We start from the raw sequence: 18,572 nt of genomic DNA on the forward strand, positions 1-18,572 counted from the left end.
GTTGCAAATCGTCTCTGTACTGAAATAAATTGCCCCGACAAATTCCCCGCGCTACCACGTGGTAGTAGGATCGCCGAACCATCGCGTGAGAAGCGGAAAAAGAGACGAGACAGAGAGGAGAAAGAGAGAAAGAGAAATTGCCCCACATTGTTAACCACGTGGTTTCGATGTTACAATCGGACTGGCAGCGGCAGAACAAAACGGAGAGGAGAACGACGCGTATTTTGCTGGCTTCCCTGTTCCGACGCGACGCGCAATTCGATCCAATTGCGTGCCTTTGTGGTTTAGGGATCTATGCGCGCATAATTGGGTACCTTCACGGTCCCGTAATTTTAGAAATTCAAGAAATAGACTCGAGCCTTCGCGCAAAAATATCGCGATTTCCTTTAAAGCGTGAGAGCTGAGAGCACTAAAATAATGAAAAAAAAAGGAAACGATAAATGTGTAAAGACTTTTAAATTAAAAAATTGTATCAAAACAATCAACTATAATTCGATCCCACATAAATAATGACGATTGCAATTCCGTAATGCTTTTAAATTAAATTAAAAAAAAAAAATATTAATTAATATTCTTAAAATCTCTGCATCAAAATAGATTTTGACATTTTCCAATATATAGCATTCTACATTTTCAAATCTTCAATTTAAATTATATTCCTCTTACGTTATTTGCACATCGCAATTCGATGACATATTGTAATCTTTAATTCAGTTTCACGTAAATAATAACGGTTGCAATTCCCATCCCGCATTACACCCACGCCTCTTACAATACATGCATCGCGTTTGATCTTTGTCTTAATTTGGATCCGCATTCTCTAAATTAAATCGCCCACGAGACGCAACGCGTCCATATTACGCGCCTCTCTAATTCCGCCTCTCGTCTCTCTCGACGAAACCGCGATCGATAATACCTCTGTCGTATTATCGCCGGTAGCTAATCCGATTTCGCGCGACTGCTCTCGTGGATCCGAGCGAGAGAAGGGCGACTTTTATTTAGCTCTAATTCATGAACTGCGCACCCCCCCTGTAATTAAAGTTACTTATATCAAACCGCAATTCGTGGCCCACATTCGCCGCTACTGAAATATCCACCCCCTCGTCCACCCCCCTCGCCGCCCTGCGCTTATATTTGCCGCATACGGGCCGCATCGCCGCGGGATGCACCGCAAAATAAACCCCGTAGGGAGTCTCATCGAGTGCACGACGTTTATTCTGTCTTTTTCTCTCTCTCTTCTTTTTCCTCTTTCCTTTTTCACCGTCTTTCTGTTCTTCTTTGTTTTTAAAGGAGAGTCTTCATTCCTTATATAACACGATAAAGATCTTTTTCGTGTCACTGCTACTGAATTCGATACTCCGTTCTCTCTTTCTTCCTTTTTTTTCATCTTTCTATTTCTTTCTCTCTCGCAACGTTTACGGAAAAAATTCGATAACGCGTAAATTCAAAAGAAATTTGGAACTTTACGTGAACGACTTCTCGCGATTCTAGGAAGAGAGACGACCGTTCAAAAGAAGAGAGATGAAATAACTTAAACAAACCTCTTCCTCTTGAAATCCTTGAAAGCGCCATGAGTATCGTCGAGGGAAAAGATTGAGAAATGACTCGAGGGATCGAGGGGGGAAAGGAGCACAGGTGTTTCTCCTCGAAGTGGGTACTCTCGTATTCCGCGGATATTTCCGTAGCTGTCGCTACGAGACTACGTAATTAACCGACGTGAGGAGGGAGAAGGAGGGAGAGGTGGAGGTGGTGTCGTCGTCGCCGCTAATTAACGGCGGTAGTGGCCGTGGGGTACTTACAATTGTGATTCAGCTGAGACAACTCCAGCGCCGCGCACTTGTACCGATGCCTGGACTCCAGCGTGGGTATCACAATGCCGATCACCAGGCTCGAGTCCTTCTCGTGGTAGCACACCAGGGCGTCGCATTCCTTCCCGTCTGCAATGCATAGTCATGCGGTTTCGTGATTACTCGCGCTCCCCCGTCAACTGGGCCAAGCTGAACCAAAACGGGGTCGTAACAGTTAGTTCAATTCGTGGACAGATAAATGAGTTTGCATGTCTCTTTCGGTCTCCCTTTCCCTTTTTCCCTTAACCCTTCCGGATAATTTTCATAGAAACCTTAAATGTCCTCGCAATGTGTATTCATAAGAATGTAGTTAAGAATCTTCCTTTGAGTTCTTTCATGGATTCAAGGGTTAACGAACCTTTTTAGAAAACACAAGGTAAGGGGAGTCCGGGAGACTTGACCATAGAGGAGAGTTGAACCAATTCAAATATCTCGTTCAAATTTTGAACAAAGAGCTCAATCCGAGCACGTGACAACATGACGATTGGTAGTGCGTTTCGACTGTGATTAAGACAAACGCGTTTTAACGTGCTCGGATTGAGCTCTTTGTTCAAAATTTGAACGAGATATTTGAAGTGGCTCAACTCTCCTCTATGGTCAAGTCTCCCGGACTCCCCCTATATGCAATAAATATTGGGATTTTTAGGTCGACGTCTTTGATTTTCTTTCGATCGATCCTCGAACCACTCAAAATCGATCGGACAAAGTTCAGAACAGATTAAATAACTTTCCGACGTGATAATAAGGGGCACCAATTGAGCTCTGTCGGAAGGGGGAAGATTCGCGCCCCCTTATGAATATAAAACAGGAATTTGGCGTTTCTCCGCGAATCTCGTGCGATCCCGAGAACGAGTTTAAGTGGAACAGGATGATGAGGTGGGAGATAGAGAGGTTGGGGGGAGGGGAGAGGGCGTAATAATTCGCGCATTATCGCTTCCGTTTACTCGAAATTTATTTTCCGCGTAGTCGGAGCCGCGCGCGCGCGCGCGTAACCGTTCACTCGAGAAATAGATTAAATCGTTATCGCCCGCGCGCCGCCACTATGCGCGCAAAATGTCCCATAGAGGTAAATAATGTGCGCCGTAATGGGCGAGGGCGCTTGTATGACGGGGCGCGGGAGGAAACGGCGGTTAAGGAAATCGATTACGACGTCGCCCTTTAGTTTTACCGTAATTCTGACGTTTATTTATCGGATCGTACGCGCGCGGAATACTGGGGAGGGATCTTGAAGGAAACGGCGAACGCGGAATAGCCCCCGCGACAATTAAGACTACGATCGTTACCGAGATCGTTTAAATAATTGCAAAATGTCGCCTAATCGAGCGCCTCGCTGTGTTAAGGCGAAACGTAACGTTAACGAAAGCATTTGCACACCGCTTAGGAAATTAGCGTATATCAACATCTTAGCTGATGTTCAACAGTAATTCCGTATTTCATCGCGAAGTAAACATAATCGTTTTTCGAGCAACTCGTGAAGCGCAGCTTGAAAATTTAAATTAAAAACGCACAAATATTTAATGGGTAAATTTCGTTCCCTTAAATATTCATCCGCCGCCAGCGGATCAATGCAATTTTTTTTCGTCGTCGTGAATAATTCGGTACAGCCATCCATATTGATCACGGTGTGTTTTCTATAAATTATTTTCAAGGCCACTTTTAGTTTCTTTTTCATAGAATCGCGTATTTTCTCTTTCTCGTTTATTTTTAATTTTGTTTATCGATCACTATATAGGGCCTTTCCGCATCAAATTATTCAAGACAATAAAAATCCACATCGATTCATCAACAAAAATGTCCAAAGTGACGAAAAAATAAAATATGTTTTTATCTTCATTTAATACAGAACATAAAATATCATCGTTTAACCGTGTCCTATAATTAAAAATGATGGAAACAGGATTTAGAGCTTGTCTTTTTAGACATTGAAAATTTCTTTGCGCATTTAAGAATACACAAATACCTACATATTTATTTATGAAAAACGTACATAAGGCACATCGAAACTCTGTCACAGTGAAATATCGTAGCAATGCGTAATTATTATACATATCGCTCTTTTTTTTCAGATTTGTAGAAATCTTTCTTCCTGTAACTTTGGGAATTTCAGATTACTTTTGAAAAGATCCAAGCTCCAGAGAATCATGACTGTACAGTTTTGAAAGGATTAGATTTTTTGATAAACCAACAATATTTTATGCTGCAAGAAAGTATGTAAAATTATACAAGCGACAATTAAAAATCACACGATCTGGAAATCGTGTGATTTTTACATTTGTCCACGTAATCTTACACACTTCTTTTGCAATTAGCGGACTGATCGAGTCGGAGAGGCCCACCAGCGCGACCGGCCCGCTCTCTCTTTCTCTCTCGCGAAAGTGTCCCCGGCCGGCGCGGCGCGGCGGAAACGTCGCGTTGTCGCGCTCGATTTCTCACGAGCGAACGAATGTCCCACGACATCGCCGCCTTATACGGGGATGCGGAGAGAGAAAATTACGACGATTACCGGCGGATTCCGGGAACTCGCGGCGCGCGAGACGTCGCCCGTTGCCATTAGCGCGATCCGCCGCGGCGGCGTGCTCGTTTACTCGACCGGCCGAGATCCTCGGCACGACGTGACGGTATCATCTCGGTCGGACCCGACCGCGGTGCAGCCGGCCGGCCTAATGATATCTCGTTGCATGGCTAATGCCGCAAATTGCCGGCCCCGCCGTAATTGGGCCCGACGCGACGCTGCGGCTCGGCGACGATGCTCTGCTCTCCTCGTCGGCGCGCGTGAGGGTAAACGACGTCGAAGAGGTAGAGCTGTCGCGAAGATTTAGGTCAGCACGACGTGTTCTTTAGTCGCCCTCTATCCCCTGACGTTTATTTGAAATTCTAGAGGGCGGAAACCGAAGAAACTCTCCGGACGGGACGAGAACTGTGTACGAGAAAAGTCCGACAAATTCGTAAATTTAGAAAAACGAGACGCGACTCTGGGACTTCGATTTTTCCAAAGGTAGCCCGAAATTCTAAAAACAGTGTCAAAACATTTTTTTTTCCACAAATAATATGTGGTTAATATTTTATTGTGAAAGCGCACATTTATATGAAAAGTATATGTTTCCACGTATTTAAGTATACCTATATTGTTTTCAAACTGGAAGAAAAGAAAGTGAATAATTTCTACTTTCATCATTTTTTATCGTGAAACCAGTTTAAATGCTATCGCAATTGTTAAACTAATGCGACAAGAGAAGTCCCTCGTGCTGGGACTTCAATTTTTCCATATATAGCCCGGACTGTAAAAAATTTTTTTTTCATAAATTTAAAATATGTGTCAACGTGGTTAATATGACATTTTTTATCATAACTGATGCAGAATTTGAACGTGCTTTATACATATATTTCGCATATGTTTAAGGGAGGAATTTCTTTTTTTTTTTTGCTAAATTTATCGCTTTTTTCTAATTTTCTAGTGAAGAAACTATACAACGGATCAATGCGAAATTTGGCATGTGGATTTATTTATCTTTTATTTATTCACACAAAAATTAAAAATCATTTTCTCCCAAAAATACGCCTCTCACCTTCTTCGACGCGCGATGATCCCCAGTTGACGGTGTGCACGATTTGAGTCTTCTCATTAATCCCGCAACAAAAACCCAAGAACATTTTACTTTACACACATGTAGCTATCGTTTGACGAAGCGAACAAAAAAATTGAGGATCCGGTGATGTTTTGAACTCAAAATATCAATTGATCCAAAAAAATAGATCAATCTTTTTGTTATAAACAAAAAAATATTCAACGTATTGCTTTTTTTCGTCAAACGATAGCTACATGTGTGTAAAGTAAAATGTTCTTGGGTTTTTGTTGCAGGATTAATGGGAAGACTCTAATCGTGCACACCGTCAACTGGGGATCATCGCGCGTCGAGGGTGGTGGGAGGCGTATTTTTGGGAGGAAATAATTTTTAATTTTTTTGTGAATAGATAAGAGATAAATAAATCCACATGCCAAATTTCGCATTGATCCGTTGTATAGTTTCTTCACCAGAAAATGAGAAAAAAGCGATAAATTTAGCGAAAAAAAAAAGAAATTCCCCCCTTAAACGCCGGTAGCGGTGGTGTTTATTAAACTAATGCGCAAATAGAAAAGTCTTTTATAGGATTTCGATTTTTCCACAAATAGTCGAGAATTCGGAAAACTATGTAAAAACAATTCTCTTCCACAAATTTAAAGTGATATGTGACAACGTGGTTAATATAACATTTCATTATAACTGATGCAGAATTTGAACGTGCTTTATATATTTCTTCCGTAAATAAATACGTTTCCATGTATTTATTTTTACTGTTTTCAAGCTGAAAAGGGAGGAACTAAATCTTTCTCTACCTCTGTCATTTTTAATCGTGAGGCACGACTAAACGCCGGTAATAATCCCGCCGTAATTGTTAAACGTAATATGCAAAGAGAAAACCTCGGTGTAACGAGTTACATCGTTCATATTACAGCGTGTCTGCAGTATTGAAGCGCCCGGCGCAACGACGGCGACGCCGCGGCGCCGACGCCGAGAAAGAGAGAGAGAGAGAGAGAGAGAGAAGGGACCGCGTAAAATCCTTTGAAAGTTCCTGCCCCCGGCGGAATTAGCGTTACTTAAGTAAATTGCGAAAGGGCGGGAAGAATTAAAGTGCGATCGGTTAGGTGAGCAAAAAGGAGGAAGGAAAGAGGAAACGAAAAAAAACCCAGAGAAAAAAGGAAGGACGCAGCTCATTAAGCCTCAACTAGATCGAGGCTCCTATTTACGCGAACTCTTCCTCCTGGAAAATGTCCTAGAGGAATAAAACGACGCCGCCGTCGTCTTTTGTGCCTGCGAAAATTCTTCTTTTCCCTCCCTTCTACTCCTCCTGTTCTTTTCCTTGCTTTTAGATGGATTAAAATTCGGCGGAATTTTCTACTTTCGAAAGACTTTTCTCAAGACCCTCCCCGCCATTCCTGGATTCCTATCTTGCGAGATTCTTTCGTATTTTCCGACTGCTTTTAGAAAAATCAGAATGTTTCAGAATCACACAACTTTGCAATTCCGTGAAATCTAAAATTTTTAAGTTCTAAGATTACCAAAGACTGTAACTCGATTTTCTAGAACCGAGATTATCATTTTTCTCACACTTCTCTTTCTAGACGAATTCTTATGAGGTCATTATTATGATTTCTTATTCTTATTCTGGTGTATTGTGTGCGCGAGAGACGGTGCGTTGAAATTATGCAGCTGCAAAACAAAGATTGCTGCGTTTTCTCTCACCTACAAAATTATCCTCCCTCGAGTCTCGTGTTCTTTTAAGATAAGAAATCCCATAAAAAAAACCCACCCCTTTCAATTTGCAATACATAAGACCCCGGGACGATGCAGTTGGAGAAACAAGGGGTTGGAGATCTAGAGGGATCTTGAAACGGAAGCGCCTGGGAATGGATTCCTACGCGGATCGCGCTGCTATCAGTATATTATTTAAAATATTTAAACAAATTGAAGGAAAGCTGAGAAGAAAAGAAAGCCCTTCAGGGATTAAAACGGCGATCGGCGAGAGGTAGGAAATACGATAAAAAAAAAGGTCAAGGAACAGCCTGCACTTCAATTTTCCTGCCGGAGTCTCGCGGTACTTCTCGCGGTAATTAAGAGTCGCAATTAAGTGGACGAAAAAGCGTTGCTGATAATTATCCCGACAGCGTCTCCCCGCCCACCTTGCCGCGGCGAATTTGTCGTCGCAAAAAAAGGCGGACCAGCGAGAGGGATAAAGGGAGGATGGAGCGAGGAGTCTTCAGCCCATCAGGATCCCGCTTAGTCTCGGGATTAAGGAAAAATCCTCGCAATTCATGCGACTTCGAATTTTATGTCAAGCCGTATCCTTGTCTTTAGATAACGAGATTCTGTTTTAGAGGCCTTTAAATTAGGATAGTCTAGGAGGGTGGAAGGTAAGGTCTTAGACGGAGAAAATTAAATTCTGCTCCTTGGTGTTTCCCGGGAGATTTCCGGCTGGAGTTTCGGGTTCGAGGATTTCTCTGTCTCGTAAAAGCGTGTTTTTATTTTTTAATCATAAGATTTTCGCGTTTTGGAACACTCTTAAGAATAAAAAGAGAATTCGCGCGACTGAGCGATCAAACCCCGAGAAGTTCTAAGAAGTTGAACCAGTCGTTGATTTTACGGTATCTTTAAGCTCTTGGGAAATACGAACGGAGAACTGGGATTTTACAGGTCTTCGGGCTTCGATTTCCAAATTTCTACGGAATTCCAGAATATTCGCAGTTCTCGAGGATTTCTTACTGCGATCGCTGCGATCGCTGAGTGGCGGAGATCGCGCGGGGAAGTTATTTATGATTTGTGAGCTCACCGCTCTCCTCGAGGTGGCCGAACTTGTCTCTGCAAAACAGTGCGAGTGGCAGCCAGCAACGCGCGTAAAATGCACCGGCTGATAGCAGCAGCACGAGAACGAGGACTGCCAGCAGGAGAGACTTTCGCCAGGATCCATTCGGAAGACTCAATACGAACTGGGGCTCTGCAAATCAAAGAGAGAGAGCTCGAGATTTTCGGAAAAGCAAAAGTAGTAAATATAACTGTGCGTAGTGATAAAATAAAATCTGTAAGGCGATACGATCCGATTAAATAATAAAACTGCAAAAACTCTAAAAAAAGATTCCAAACCCAATTAAATTGTTTATAAGCAAAATCAGTAAAATAAATATAAAAAATATTAGAAAAATAAACAAAAATTCTTTTTAAATTTCAAAAACATTAATCTCTAAATAAATAAATCCTAAAAACATAGTTCAAATTAGTAATGACATAAATATAATATTAAAATCAAAAGAAATCGAAGTTCTCTTCGAACTTCAGAAATATTGGTCTATAAATAAATCTTAATAAAGGGATGATTTAATTCCAAAATTTTTTAACTCTGATAAAAAAATACAAATAAAGATTTTTGCGCAAAGATAAAAGAGTTATTGCTTTCTTTTCACCATAAAATAATATTAAGGTACAGCAACAATACAGTGTAAATGCACGCGCTATTAAATTTGACGGTGAATTAAATCTGAGTCCAATTCAAAAACAAGATTCTATCGTCACGTTGTAACAAATTTGTCCGCGAAACTAATTTGTAATAATTAAAACCGATAAAGCGGGTCGTCAGCGTGCGCGCGGTTTGCTAGTTGACCGATATGTTTCCCGGACATTTCCACCGATTATTAAAATGAATTCGACGCTAGTCTGTTTTTATACACGAATAATAAAGCATTCAGATTGATCGAGTGCGTTTTGCGTCGAGCTGTAATTAACAATCACGACCAGTAAATAACAAACGGAATTATTTAATTACAACATCCGCCGGGTATATTTCAGATCTCATTTCGCATAAAAAGCTTTCGGGATTTCGATACAGTATTAAAAAAAAAGTAAATGTTACGTTGAAAACGCCAGAAATTAACGTTCAATGATAAATTCACGTAACGCGTAAAAGTATTAAATTAATATCAAAAATATAAATACAAATTAATAAATAAAAAAATAAATTTAATGCGGGATTATTCAATCCTGTTTTTATTCAAAATTTACGATGACAAAGAGAAGTTGAAGAGATTTCGCATAGTCTTACTGACCTCGCAACACATGAGCTGCCAATGTGATCTCCTCGTCGACGCCGTTGCTGACTTCGCATTTGTACTCGCCGTAATCCTCAAGAGTGACGTCCACAATCTCCAAGTAGGAGCCGATTATCTGATCGTTCTCTCTGCAAACAGAAACGCGGATAAAAACAATTAGTGGAATTTTAATAATTGCACGTGCTGGATTAAAGAGAACTATCCCTAAGAGAAAAATTCTTTAAAGAAAAATAATTTTAATGTTTTAAAAATATAAATTTTTTTATTCTTTAAAACTAATAAAAATTTTTTAAGGAAAAATAAAAGATATCTGTGCGTGAGAGATTTGAAAAATATAATTTTGATACACTTATTTTCTATCGACCTATCTGATCCATTCAATCTTAATTTTGATTAATTCGGTTTGAAAACTTTGAGTCCCTTCGGGGATTCGGAGGACTTTAAAAACTTTAAGCTCATTTTTGTGCACGTCGAAGAAAATCGTTCCATCAAATTCTCAATTTTCAATTAATATCAATCAAATTTAATTATATAAAGATTTCCTTTGCAGTTTAATTACCAAATTTTTAATAAGAATAAAACTGTCACGAGGGACGAAACTTTAGAGACTAGCTTTAAGAGAACTGCCACCGAATCTCCAAGGACTTTATGGTCCAAAGATTCTACCAAGAGTCCACAGGTCTCCGCGGCAATTAAATCTGTCAATCTACATGGAAAGGCATAAAACCTGTGATGTCCATTTCGCAATACAGGAATTAATAAAAAATTCTGTCGCAGACATTTGCGTGACGCGAGTTAAGCGTCGACGTAGTCGACGGCATCCGTTTTTCAAATCTCCGGTTACATCTCGCGCGGATATTGCAGCGCGAAAAAAAGCGCGACATTATTGCACATTTTTTCCCCCATTCGCGTTTTGCAATCTAGAATGCGCATTGAGGCGCGTGAGTTTCGCGTCGCGCGGAGCTCGTTCTACTTTTTTCGGCTGTTCGCCGACCGGACGCGAGAACAAACCACCTTTTCCCGCTGCGCGCGAAGGATAAACAGAAAAACAAAGGTCCCGCGTTTCATTCGGCGATTCGGCGGTGTAACGAAAGCCGCGAAAGAGCGAGGGGCCCGCGCACACGTCGTCCACCCTGTTACCTACACAATCGTTTAACGCGCGGACCATTTCGCCGTGCTAACTGCTAATTTAATTACGAGCGCGGCCGATTCGGCCCGGCCCGGCACGCCGCGACGACTTACCTGCACAATTAATTCTCACCGCGTAATTTCATTCATTCGAGCCCGTCCGCTCGCACCCGCGCCGTCTCGCCCGCGGCGCAACAAAAGCGAAATGCGGACGCGGCAAACAAATAAATTCGGCGTTTCGGAATGAGCGAGTGGAGGAAGCGGATGTAAGCATGTGGTGCCCGATTAACGGGCGATGGAGCACATTTCGTGTAAAATGAGAGAGAAAGAAAGAGAGAGAGAGAGAGGCAGAGACAATTAATTAGATTTATTAGAAAATTAACAGATAATTTTGATACAAGCTGTCGGATATTGCCGCGTGCGAATGCATGCGTTTCATGATCAGTTTCACGAAACGCTCACATTGGAAGAAAATCGTTCTGGCGTCGAAAGTCTCGCGGGCGAGATATCCCGATTTTCGCTAGTATCTGCGACTTTCACGAATTGTCGCGAATTCGTGAAAACGCAAAAAGTTGGGAAACTTTTAGCGTAATATCGCTAGGAGGCCGGATACGGTTACAGCATCGATATAAATTCCGCTTCGGAAGGTCGCGCGTTGACGCGAGAGAGACGCGTTCAGCGTAGATAAATCGTTCGCATTTTTTTTTTTTGACACAGACCTTTGTGTGTAACAATAGCTCCGAAATATGTACGAGCCATCAATATTCGAAAATATTGACTTTCACTGCTCGCCGCTGTCATTTTCTCGCGGAACGATGAACCCGTCATTATTTTTTTTTTTCAGCGAGAACCGCCGAAAATACCTCGGATACGCGCGCGTCCCCGGATTTCAGCGCATATGTATGGTTTATTAATTAAAAACTCGATTCCCGCTCGATTTTGCGCACCAATTGCACCGACCCGTGAAGGCGTGAAGGCCAAGTCAGCCGAAAATGACGGTCTTTTACCCTTCCGCTCCCGTTCGTTTCGTACCCCTCCACCCCGCTATAGTCGGGATCCAACGGGATCGGGGTACGCTCGTGCCTGACGTTTATGCGCTCGCGATGACATGAGGATCGTGCGCATTGACCGGTGCCGCTTTCTCCGCAATTTGCCAAACGCGCTTTACCTTTACCGAATAAATCGCGTGTCCGCGATACCGCACGGCGTGGCACAATCGATAGCGAGGCGATGTGAGGCGAGGCGAGTCGCATTCTGCGGATCCGACTGTCGCCAGATCCAAACCGTTGGACGCTGAATGCATAACAAACGCATCCCGCAATTCCGCTTCGCCGAGTATATAGTAAGATCCAAAAGTTTCAGGGCCAAGATATAAAAAAAAAGATAAAATAAAACAACCATCTTAATTCAATAATTTTTATTTTTTTAGAACGATGAATTAATTTTTCTATACCATTCAAAAAATATTTTAAATTTCTGTCTTTAAAATAGTTTAACATTGTGGAAATCACTTTTTCGTCATTGGTAAATTTTTTTCCACGTAAATCGGACTTCAATTATGAAAATAAAAAATAATCATTATAGAGGCTAAATTGAGGCTGTAGAGCGGTAATGAAGAAGTGATCTCCACAGTTAAGTTAAACTGTTTTAAGAATGAAAATTCAGAATTTTCTCAATATAAAAAAATCGATTCATCGTTTTAAAAATGTATTAAAATAAAAAAATTATATAAAAAAATAAGATTATATTAAAGAAGTGGTCGTTTTATTTTATAATCTTTCATTTTATCACCTTTTTTACATCCTTAGGTCAGAAACTCGTGCCACATAAGTTCGAAAATCCACGAAAGAGGAAAAAAAGAAGACTCTCGAACCCTTTGCGGAACTGAACGAGCGATCTCGATCATCGACACGTGGATGATTCAGGATCGTCGTAATTTAGAGCGATCGAGACGAAGGGGCAGGAGGGACACCATTGGTTATCCGTTCTAGGTATTGCGGTGGCTTTTTATTCGATTAAAGTGCCGCGAGTAACACGGGCGACCCGTTTCTACGAACGCTCTATAAATTCCGGCCCGTTAAGTTGATTAAAACTATTCCAATTGATGGCATCATACGTCGAACCGCCGCGGCCTTTCCCGCGAACTCTCCATGCTGATCGATCAATCGGATCGAAACGCCGCATCCGAAAATAGAATGCGTGACATTGGAACGTAAATTTTCTTTGAAACAGATAGATAAGACCTTTTTAATGTAAGATTTTAAAAATTGATCTACAAATCTTATATCAATTACAAAAATTGTATACTAAAACTTTTAAAAACTTGAAAGCTAATATACAAGATTTTAAATTAATAAAAACTTGTAAGTTATCTGATTGATTTGCTTGTATAAATATTGAGATCGTTATAAAATGAAAAACGGATTGTCGTTAATAGTAACATTGTGTATTATTTTCACAATATTAAAAACTCCAGCGAATCTCGACGATTAACAATCTGCGAAGAACTTCGAAACCACTTGTTTGGTACTCGCGTGTAAATAGTTACTTGTAAATAGTTGTTAGTTGCGTCATTGTATTGTATTCGCGTTAGATTAGTTGCTTAGCATCTTTGTATATATTTGTCTCGTTTACGGTCGGTAACGAGGCTCACTTCGTATTAGCGACTCGCGCGCGACGTTGGCGGATCGCGATCCATTCGATAGTCAATGTTCGCGCGACTCACCCGACTCGTGCTGCCCGCACGCGGGCGGCCACCCCAAGCACGAAGTAGAGGAGCTTCTTCCCGGTGTCTTCGCGAGGCGCAAGCACCGGCACAGTTGTATTTCGTACGCGAGAGAAGACAGTAAAATTTGGGGCCGTACTCGACGCCTCACGTCTCGGACCGTCGTCGTCTCTCGCTTTTCGAGAAGAATTACATCGTATCGATAGAATCTTGCCACGTAGTGATTTTGTGGACGGTATTCCGCGCCCGGGTGCACCCCGCGAAACGGCGCCGTGTGATTCGAATCGTGTGCATTAACGCTTGCTTGCTTGTCTTCCGCCTGCACGCACGATCACGCGATCCGCATGCGTCTTGCACGACCATCCTGCCTGGGCTGACTCTCCGCCACCACGAGAACCAGGAGGAAGGACGGAGGCTGTGCGAGGACATCACGGGCTACGATACGGTGAGTCGCTTCGCACCCCCCTTTTTTTGGCATTTCTAATCGCTTTCGTGAGGGCACGGGCCCTCTGGTCCTTCAACCGAGTTTGACCAATCGCGAATCCGGGGCGGATAAACACCCCCCCGAGCACCACTTTTAATCCGTTTCTCGTTATCGAAAAACGACGCTTTTACGTATCCGTAGAGCGGTTTATTTCGCATTTCATATTTTTAATTGAAATAAAAATTACGACGGCAAAAACTACTTTTTATAGAAATGACGGAGAGCCAATAAATCGAGTAGAGTGAAGTAAAAGTGTATAACGAATGAACACAATTACGCGTTTCTTTGTATACCTAGACTTTTTAGCAACCGAACGATTTTATAATAATAATAGTGCAATTGTAATATTAATGCAATTACTTAATTACTTATGACGTCACGCGCCACAATACACAAATTGATGTATGTTGCGACATATAACGTTGCAAATAATTACATGATAGATCACATATAATAATGTAATAAATATAATAATTATTATCGATGATTGATGATTGTTTGCCATAATAATAGTCTTTCCGTCGCTTCTCTTATTCCGCGTGACGTGCCCGCCGCGCAATAACGTCGCACGTGCAGTGTCCTCATTAGGGATCAGCTCGCCCGCAATTAACGAACAATTGTCGGCGCAATTGTCGCAATGATTGTTCGATGCGGGTGCGTTAGGAGCGCGCGGCATTTCTAGAAAATTGCCGCGCCGCGTTCGTAACTCGGCGACGCGACGTCGCGTCGCGTCGAACGGCACACGCTCTTTCGAATTCGAGTTTGAATCGTATTCCATTTTAGCACGTCTCAGCCCCGACGTAATGTTTCCATCGAGTCGCATTTATTTTCTCGCTTTTTTTTTCCCCCAGAACGCTCGATTCGCCGAAGTTCGGACGCGTTTGGAGAACACATATTCTTTCTCTCTCTTTTTTCTTTTTCGTTCGCGCGAATATATTATCTTTGCACGCGTCCCTCATAAATATAGTCCGAACGTAATCGGATACAATTGCGATAGCGGATTAAATTGAATGGCGCGACTTCGCGGAATAAGGTACCTATACATTGTCGACCACGAGGCTCAGCACTCCGTCCCACGCCCCACTTTAAGGGACGTAAATAAAAAATGAGTAGCGCGCCGATCCGCCGAGGGATAGTCACGTGGGAAGCACGTGCGATTTGCGGTCGTGGTAGAGGTGCGAAAGTAAATTGGTCAGGACGCGACACGCGTCGCGTGACGAATTAGCGCGTCCGCGGCGGGGGCGATTATATTCACGAGAGCGCGCGGGTACGCCGCGCCGCGCCGCGCCGGCACGCGACGATATTTCCGCGATTAACCGGCCCCGCTTGAATCCCGTAAGCTCTCGGCTACTCTCCCCCGTACCCCGAGGGGGGTACGCGCGCACCGATAAACGCCGCCGCTAATTCAATTCGCGCGCGATCGCGTAAACCGATCGATCGTTCACGAACGCGCACGTGCCGGGATTGGCGGAAATGTCCGGCGGATTAACGCGATTATTTTATTAGGCTCAACGAGATTCGCGCACATTTGCGCGGAAACTCGATAGAAAATTGGCGATGAAAAGTACCTCCTTGCAATTTTAAATCGAATTGGATTCATAAGTTTGTGAAGAAGATAAGCAGAGTAATGCAAAGACTTTAAAATGCAAGAAGACTTAAATTGATTTCAGTATTGATTGATTGATCTGATTTTGGAAGTCGCTGAAACAAAATACGAGTACATTTGTGTTACGTAATCCTGTTGCGGCGTTGAATTCAAGTCACAGGAAAAAAAAATATATCGAGTTGGACTCGATAATGCGTTGCGACATAACTTGTTGCATAATTCTTCAAGCGCTCGTAATCTGCAGTATCCGCATGCAATTACAACCGGCAAATTATGTTTTTGAGATCGCCATAAATTCCTCCGAGGTAGTAAAAATTCTTTGATTCACGTTTAAATCGACCGATCAGACGAAATCGAGAACGAAATACTTGATTTCGCTCATTTGCGAGAAGTTTTGATCGCAAAGGGTTAAAAGGGGTCGGTATCGACTGCGCGAGCGAGCGAGTTAAAGTGACGTTCAATCGCGAAATTATTCACCGGAGTTTAATGAACATTGGTAAAGCGAAATGCCGAAAAGGCTGATTCAGATCGACGAAATATTTAGTTATAACTTAAGTTGATCACAATTTTCCCCGTTCTATACCCGCTTTCTTAATTTCTCTCGCCTATTTCCGATTTCTTCGTCGATCCCGCGTTTAACCTTTCAAGATCATTCAATTAAGCTGAGAGAGATTCAATGCACGAATTTACGAAACTAGATTAAGCTTCTTCCCTTTCTCCCTCCAGGAATTAAATCATTGAATCCGCTGTGATTCCTTTCATTCTCGATCGTACGGTCGATTTTTTTTCACCACGTGCCCAGAAATCGCCATCGCGATCGCACTGTTCTTTCCCGAAATAACGAATCGCAGGTTAATACCTCTCCCGTTTTTCGTCGCTCTGGCGTTTTGCCTCTTCTGGCCGCTCGCCCTTTTCTGACCCTATTCCAGCCATTAACGCGTCGAATCTCGCGCTGTGTGCTTGCAAGCTTTTTTCTTTCCCCTTCAGGGCGGATTACGTGGCGCTTTCGCTGCGAGCAATCGATAATCTCGTCCTATTGAAGAGAAAAATAGTTTCGTTCGACGAGCGTAATCTACGAGCCGCGGCAGGATGGGAAAGAATTGGCAGAAAGGCGGGGGGAAAGGGATGGCGATAGCGACGATGCGAAACGAATTCCAACCGCGAAATCGCACGAGTATAGAAAAGGTATCAATAATTTGTATCCGGATTGTATTTGGAAAAAAAACCGAGATTTGCGTGAGAGAATCCGAAATTAAATTTCAAAAACTATTTTTGTCAGGTGTTTAGTTTGATAAGAAGATTAGAATCTATGAATTCATAAGACATTCTCATTTAAATAGTAAATATTTATAAATTAAGAAAAGAATTATCTGGTGTAACGCGCACAGTCCCTTTTTTAATTATTTAATATATCGTGCTTTATGCAATCTTCTTCAATAACTAAAATGTATTATTCTTCAAAATATACGTATCATTCTCTATTTGAATTTGTTTTAATAACTACACTGGCAATTATTAAAATATGAAATTTAAACAAATACCTCGAGCTAAATAACATTTTGTTATTTTTAACAAATGTGTGTCGAAGTTTATTACAAAACAGTATTATTTTAACTCCGTTGGTTTAATTAAATTAATATTGTATTAAGTAGGAGCAGTGGCGATTTATAGGAACTGTTAAAATGACTCAAATTTATTACACTACGAATTTAACAGTTTATATACACATATAACTAAAATTTTTTATTAATATTAAATATTAATTTAATATTAAGAATCTGAAAAATTATGTATATAATTTTTGTGGGCATGTGCAAATACATATGTATTGAATATTTGCTCATTGATGGCTTATTCACTGGTTCGTCTATACAGATCCCTATTTCAATCCCATCACTAGGTACACGGGCGCGGCGTTTCGTCGCACGTGCTTTATTTTACTTGTCCTCGTTTCCTTCTTTTTATTTCACGGGGGACCCGGCATTAAGCCCATTGTCGAGTTCGATGTACGTTGGCAGAGTTTTAATTAAACTCTCGGACGGCCGGCGTGCGTACTCCTCCTCCCGCGGGACTCTGCTGTACGACGATCATTAATTAGATACCCCCTGAGATTACACGCGTCGTCGAATGCCTTATCAATGGAAGAGATATCAATGGTGCAATGTCGATATAAAGCTGCGCGGAATGAAAATCTGATGAAACGCGAACAAAAGCTAAAAACACGAAGGCATATAGAAATAGCTTTACCAAAATCGGATATTATCGATTTCTCGACAATTTCCTAGATTTCTCTATTCTTAGCCTTATAATTTTATTATACACGTTATATATATATATTCAACATTATTATCATTATTATTACGATATATATTACCCTTGTTTCTTTTCATTATTCTTCATCAGTTTTATCAAGTCCGGATTCAAAGAGCCTATCCCCCGCGAATAAGTCATCTTATATCCGCGTTTAATAAAAAAGATGGAGATTACGCGTTACGTAAAGTCCTCCCGCAGCGCTTTATAACGCCGTAATCTCCATTTTCATGGTGGAAAAATAAGCTCGCTCGGAAAAATAAGCTCTCCATTTTTCGCAATAATCTCCGCCCGTTTGTACCGTACTTCGCTCCTCTTATATCGCGTCGCGTGTTCCGGCCAGGCTATCGATTCCGGAATAAATAAACTTATTCCATCAATCTACCTAAAAAGGGTTCCCCGGGTCCGTTCTCTCTCTCTCCCGGTCTATCCCCCCTGCCCTTCTCCTCGCTCGTCTGTCTCCCTCCTTTCGCAAAGCTCAAGAGACGACGGGTCCGGCGATAGAACCGAATTACCGGCTGCTGCGAGTAGATACGGCCAAATCGACGGCCGCTCGCTCCCATAAATCTTGTCTTATCCCGGACCGCAGATAGAGATGAATTACTCCGGTCCCGGTGGCGCGACGCGCGACGCGAGCTCTATTAACGCAGATTGCATTCGAATGCAAATCGGAATGCAATGCGGATTACTTCCCCGCCGACGCGCCGCGACGCGACGCGATGCGAGCCGGACGAATTGTTCGCGATTACACAGCGCGAATCGCATTCTTGCAACGATATCCTCGTGCGAGATGTCTCGCTTTCTCTTTCTCGCGTGCGCGCGCGATTAATGTAATA

The 18,572-nt window shown here is 42.1% G+C and overlaps 1 protein-coding gene across 1 annotated transcript in view; it reads right to left on the reverse strand.

The window, feature by feature from the left end:
• Nucleotides 1–18,572, reverse strand: part of LOC112464572 (interleukin-1 receptor accessory protein-like 1-B) — a gene marked incomplete at its 5' end in the record, with an annotated part of 64,229 nt that overhangs the window by 6,177 nt on the left and 39,480 nt on the right. The window contains 3 exons of the mRNA XM_025031641.1: nucleotides 1,800–1,937; nucleotides 8,214–8,378; nucleotides 9,481–9,611. Coding sequence (XP_024887409.1) covers nucleotides 1,800–1,937; nucleotides 8,214–8,378; nucleotides 9,481–9,611 — 434 coding nt within the window. The remainder of the gene's footprint in view (nucleotides 1–1,799; nucleotides 1,938–8,213; nucleotides 8,379–9,480; nucleotides 9,612–18,572) is intronic.

The sequence above is a fragment of the Temnothorax curvispinosus genome, unplaced genomic scaffold, assembly GCF_003070985.1.
Source record: "Temnothorax curvispinosus isolate PA1 unplaced genomic scaffold, ASM307098v1 QBEX01014323.1, whole genome shotgun sequence".
In the NCBI taxonomy this organism is placed as follows: Eukaryota; Metazoa; Arthropoda; class Insecta; order Hymenoptera; family Formicidae; genus Temnothorax; species Temnothorax curvispinosus.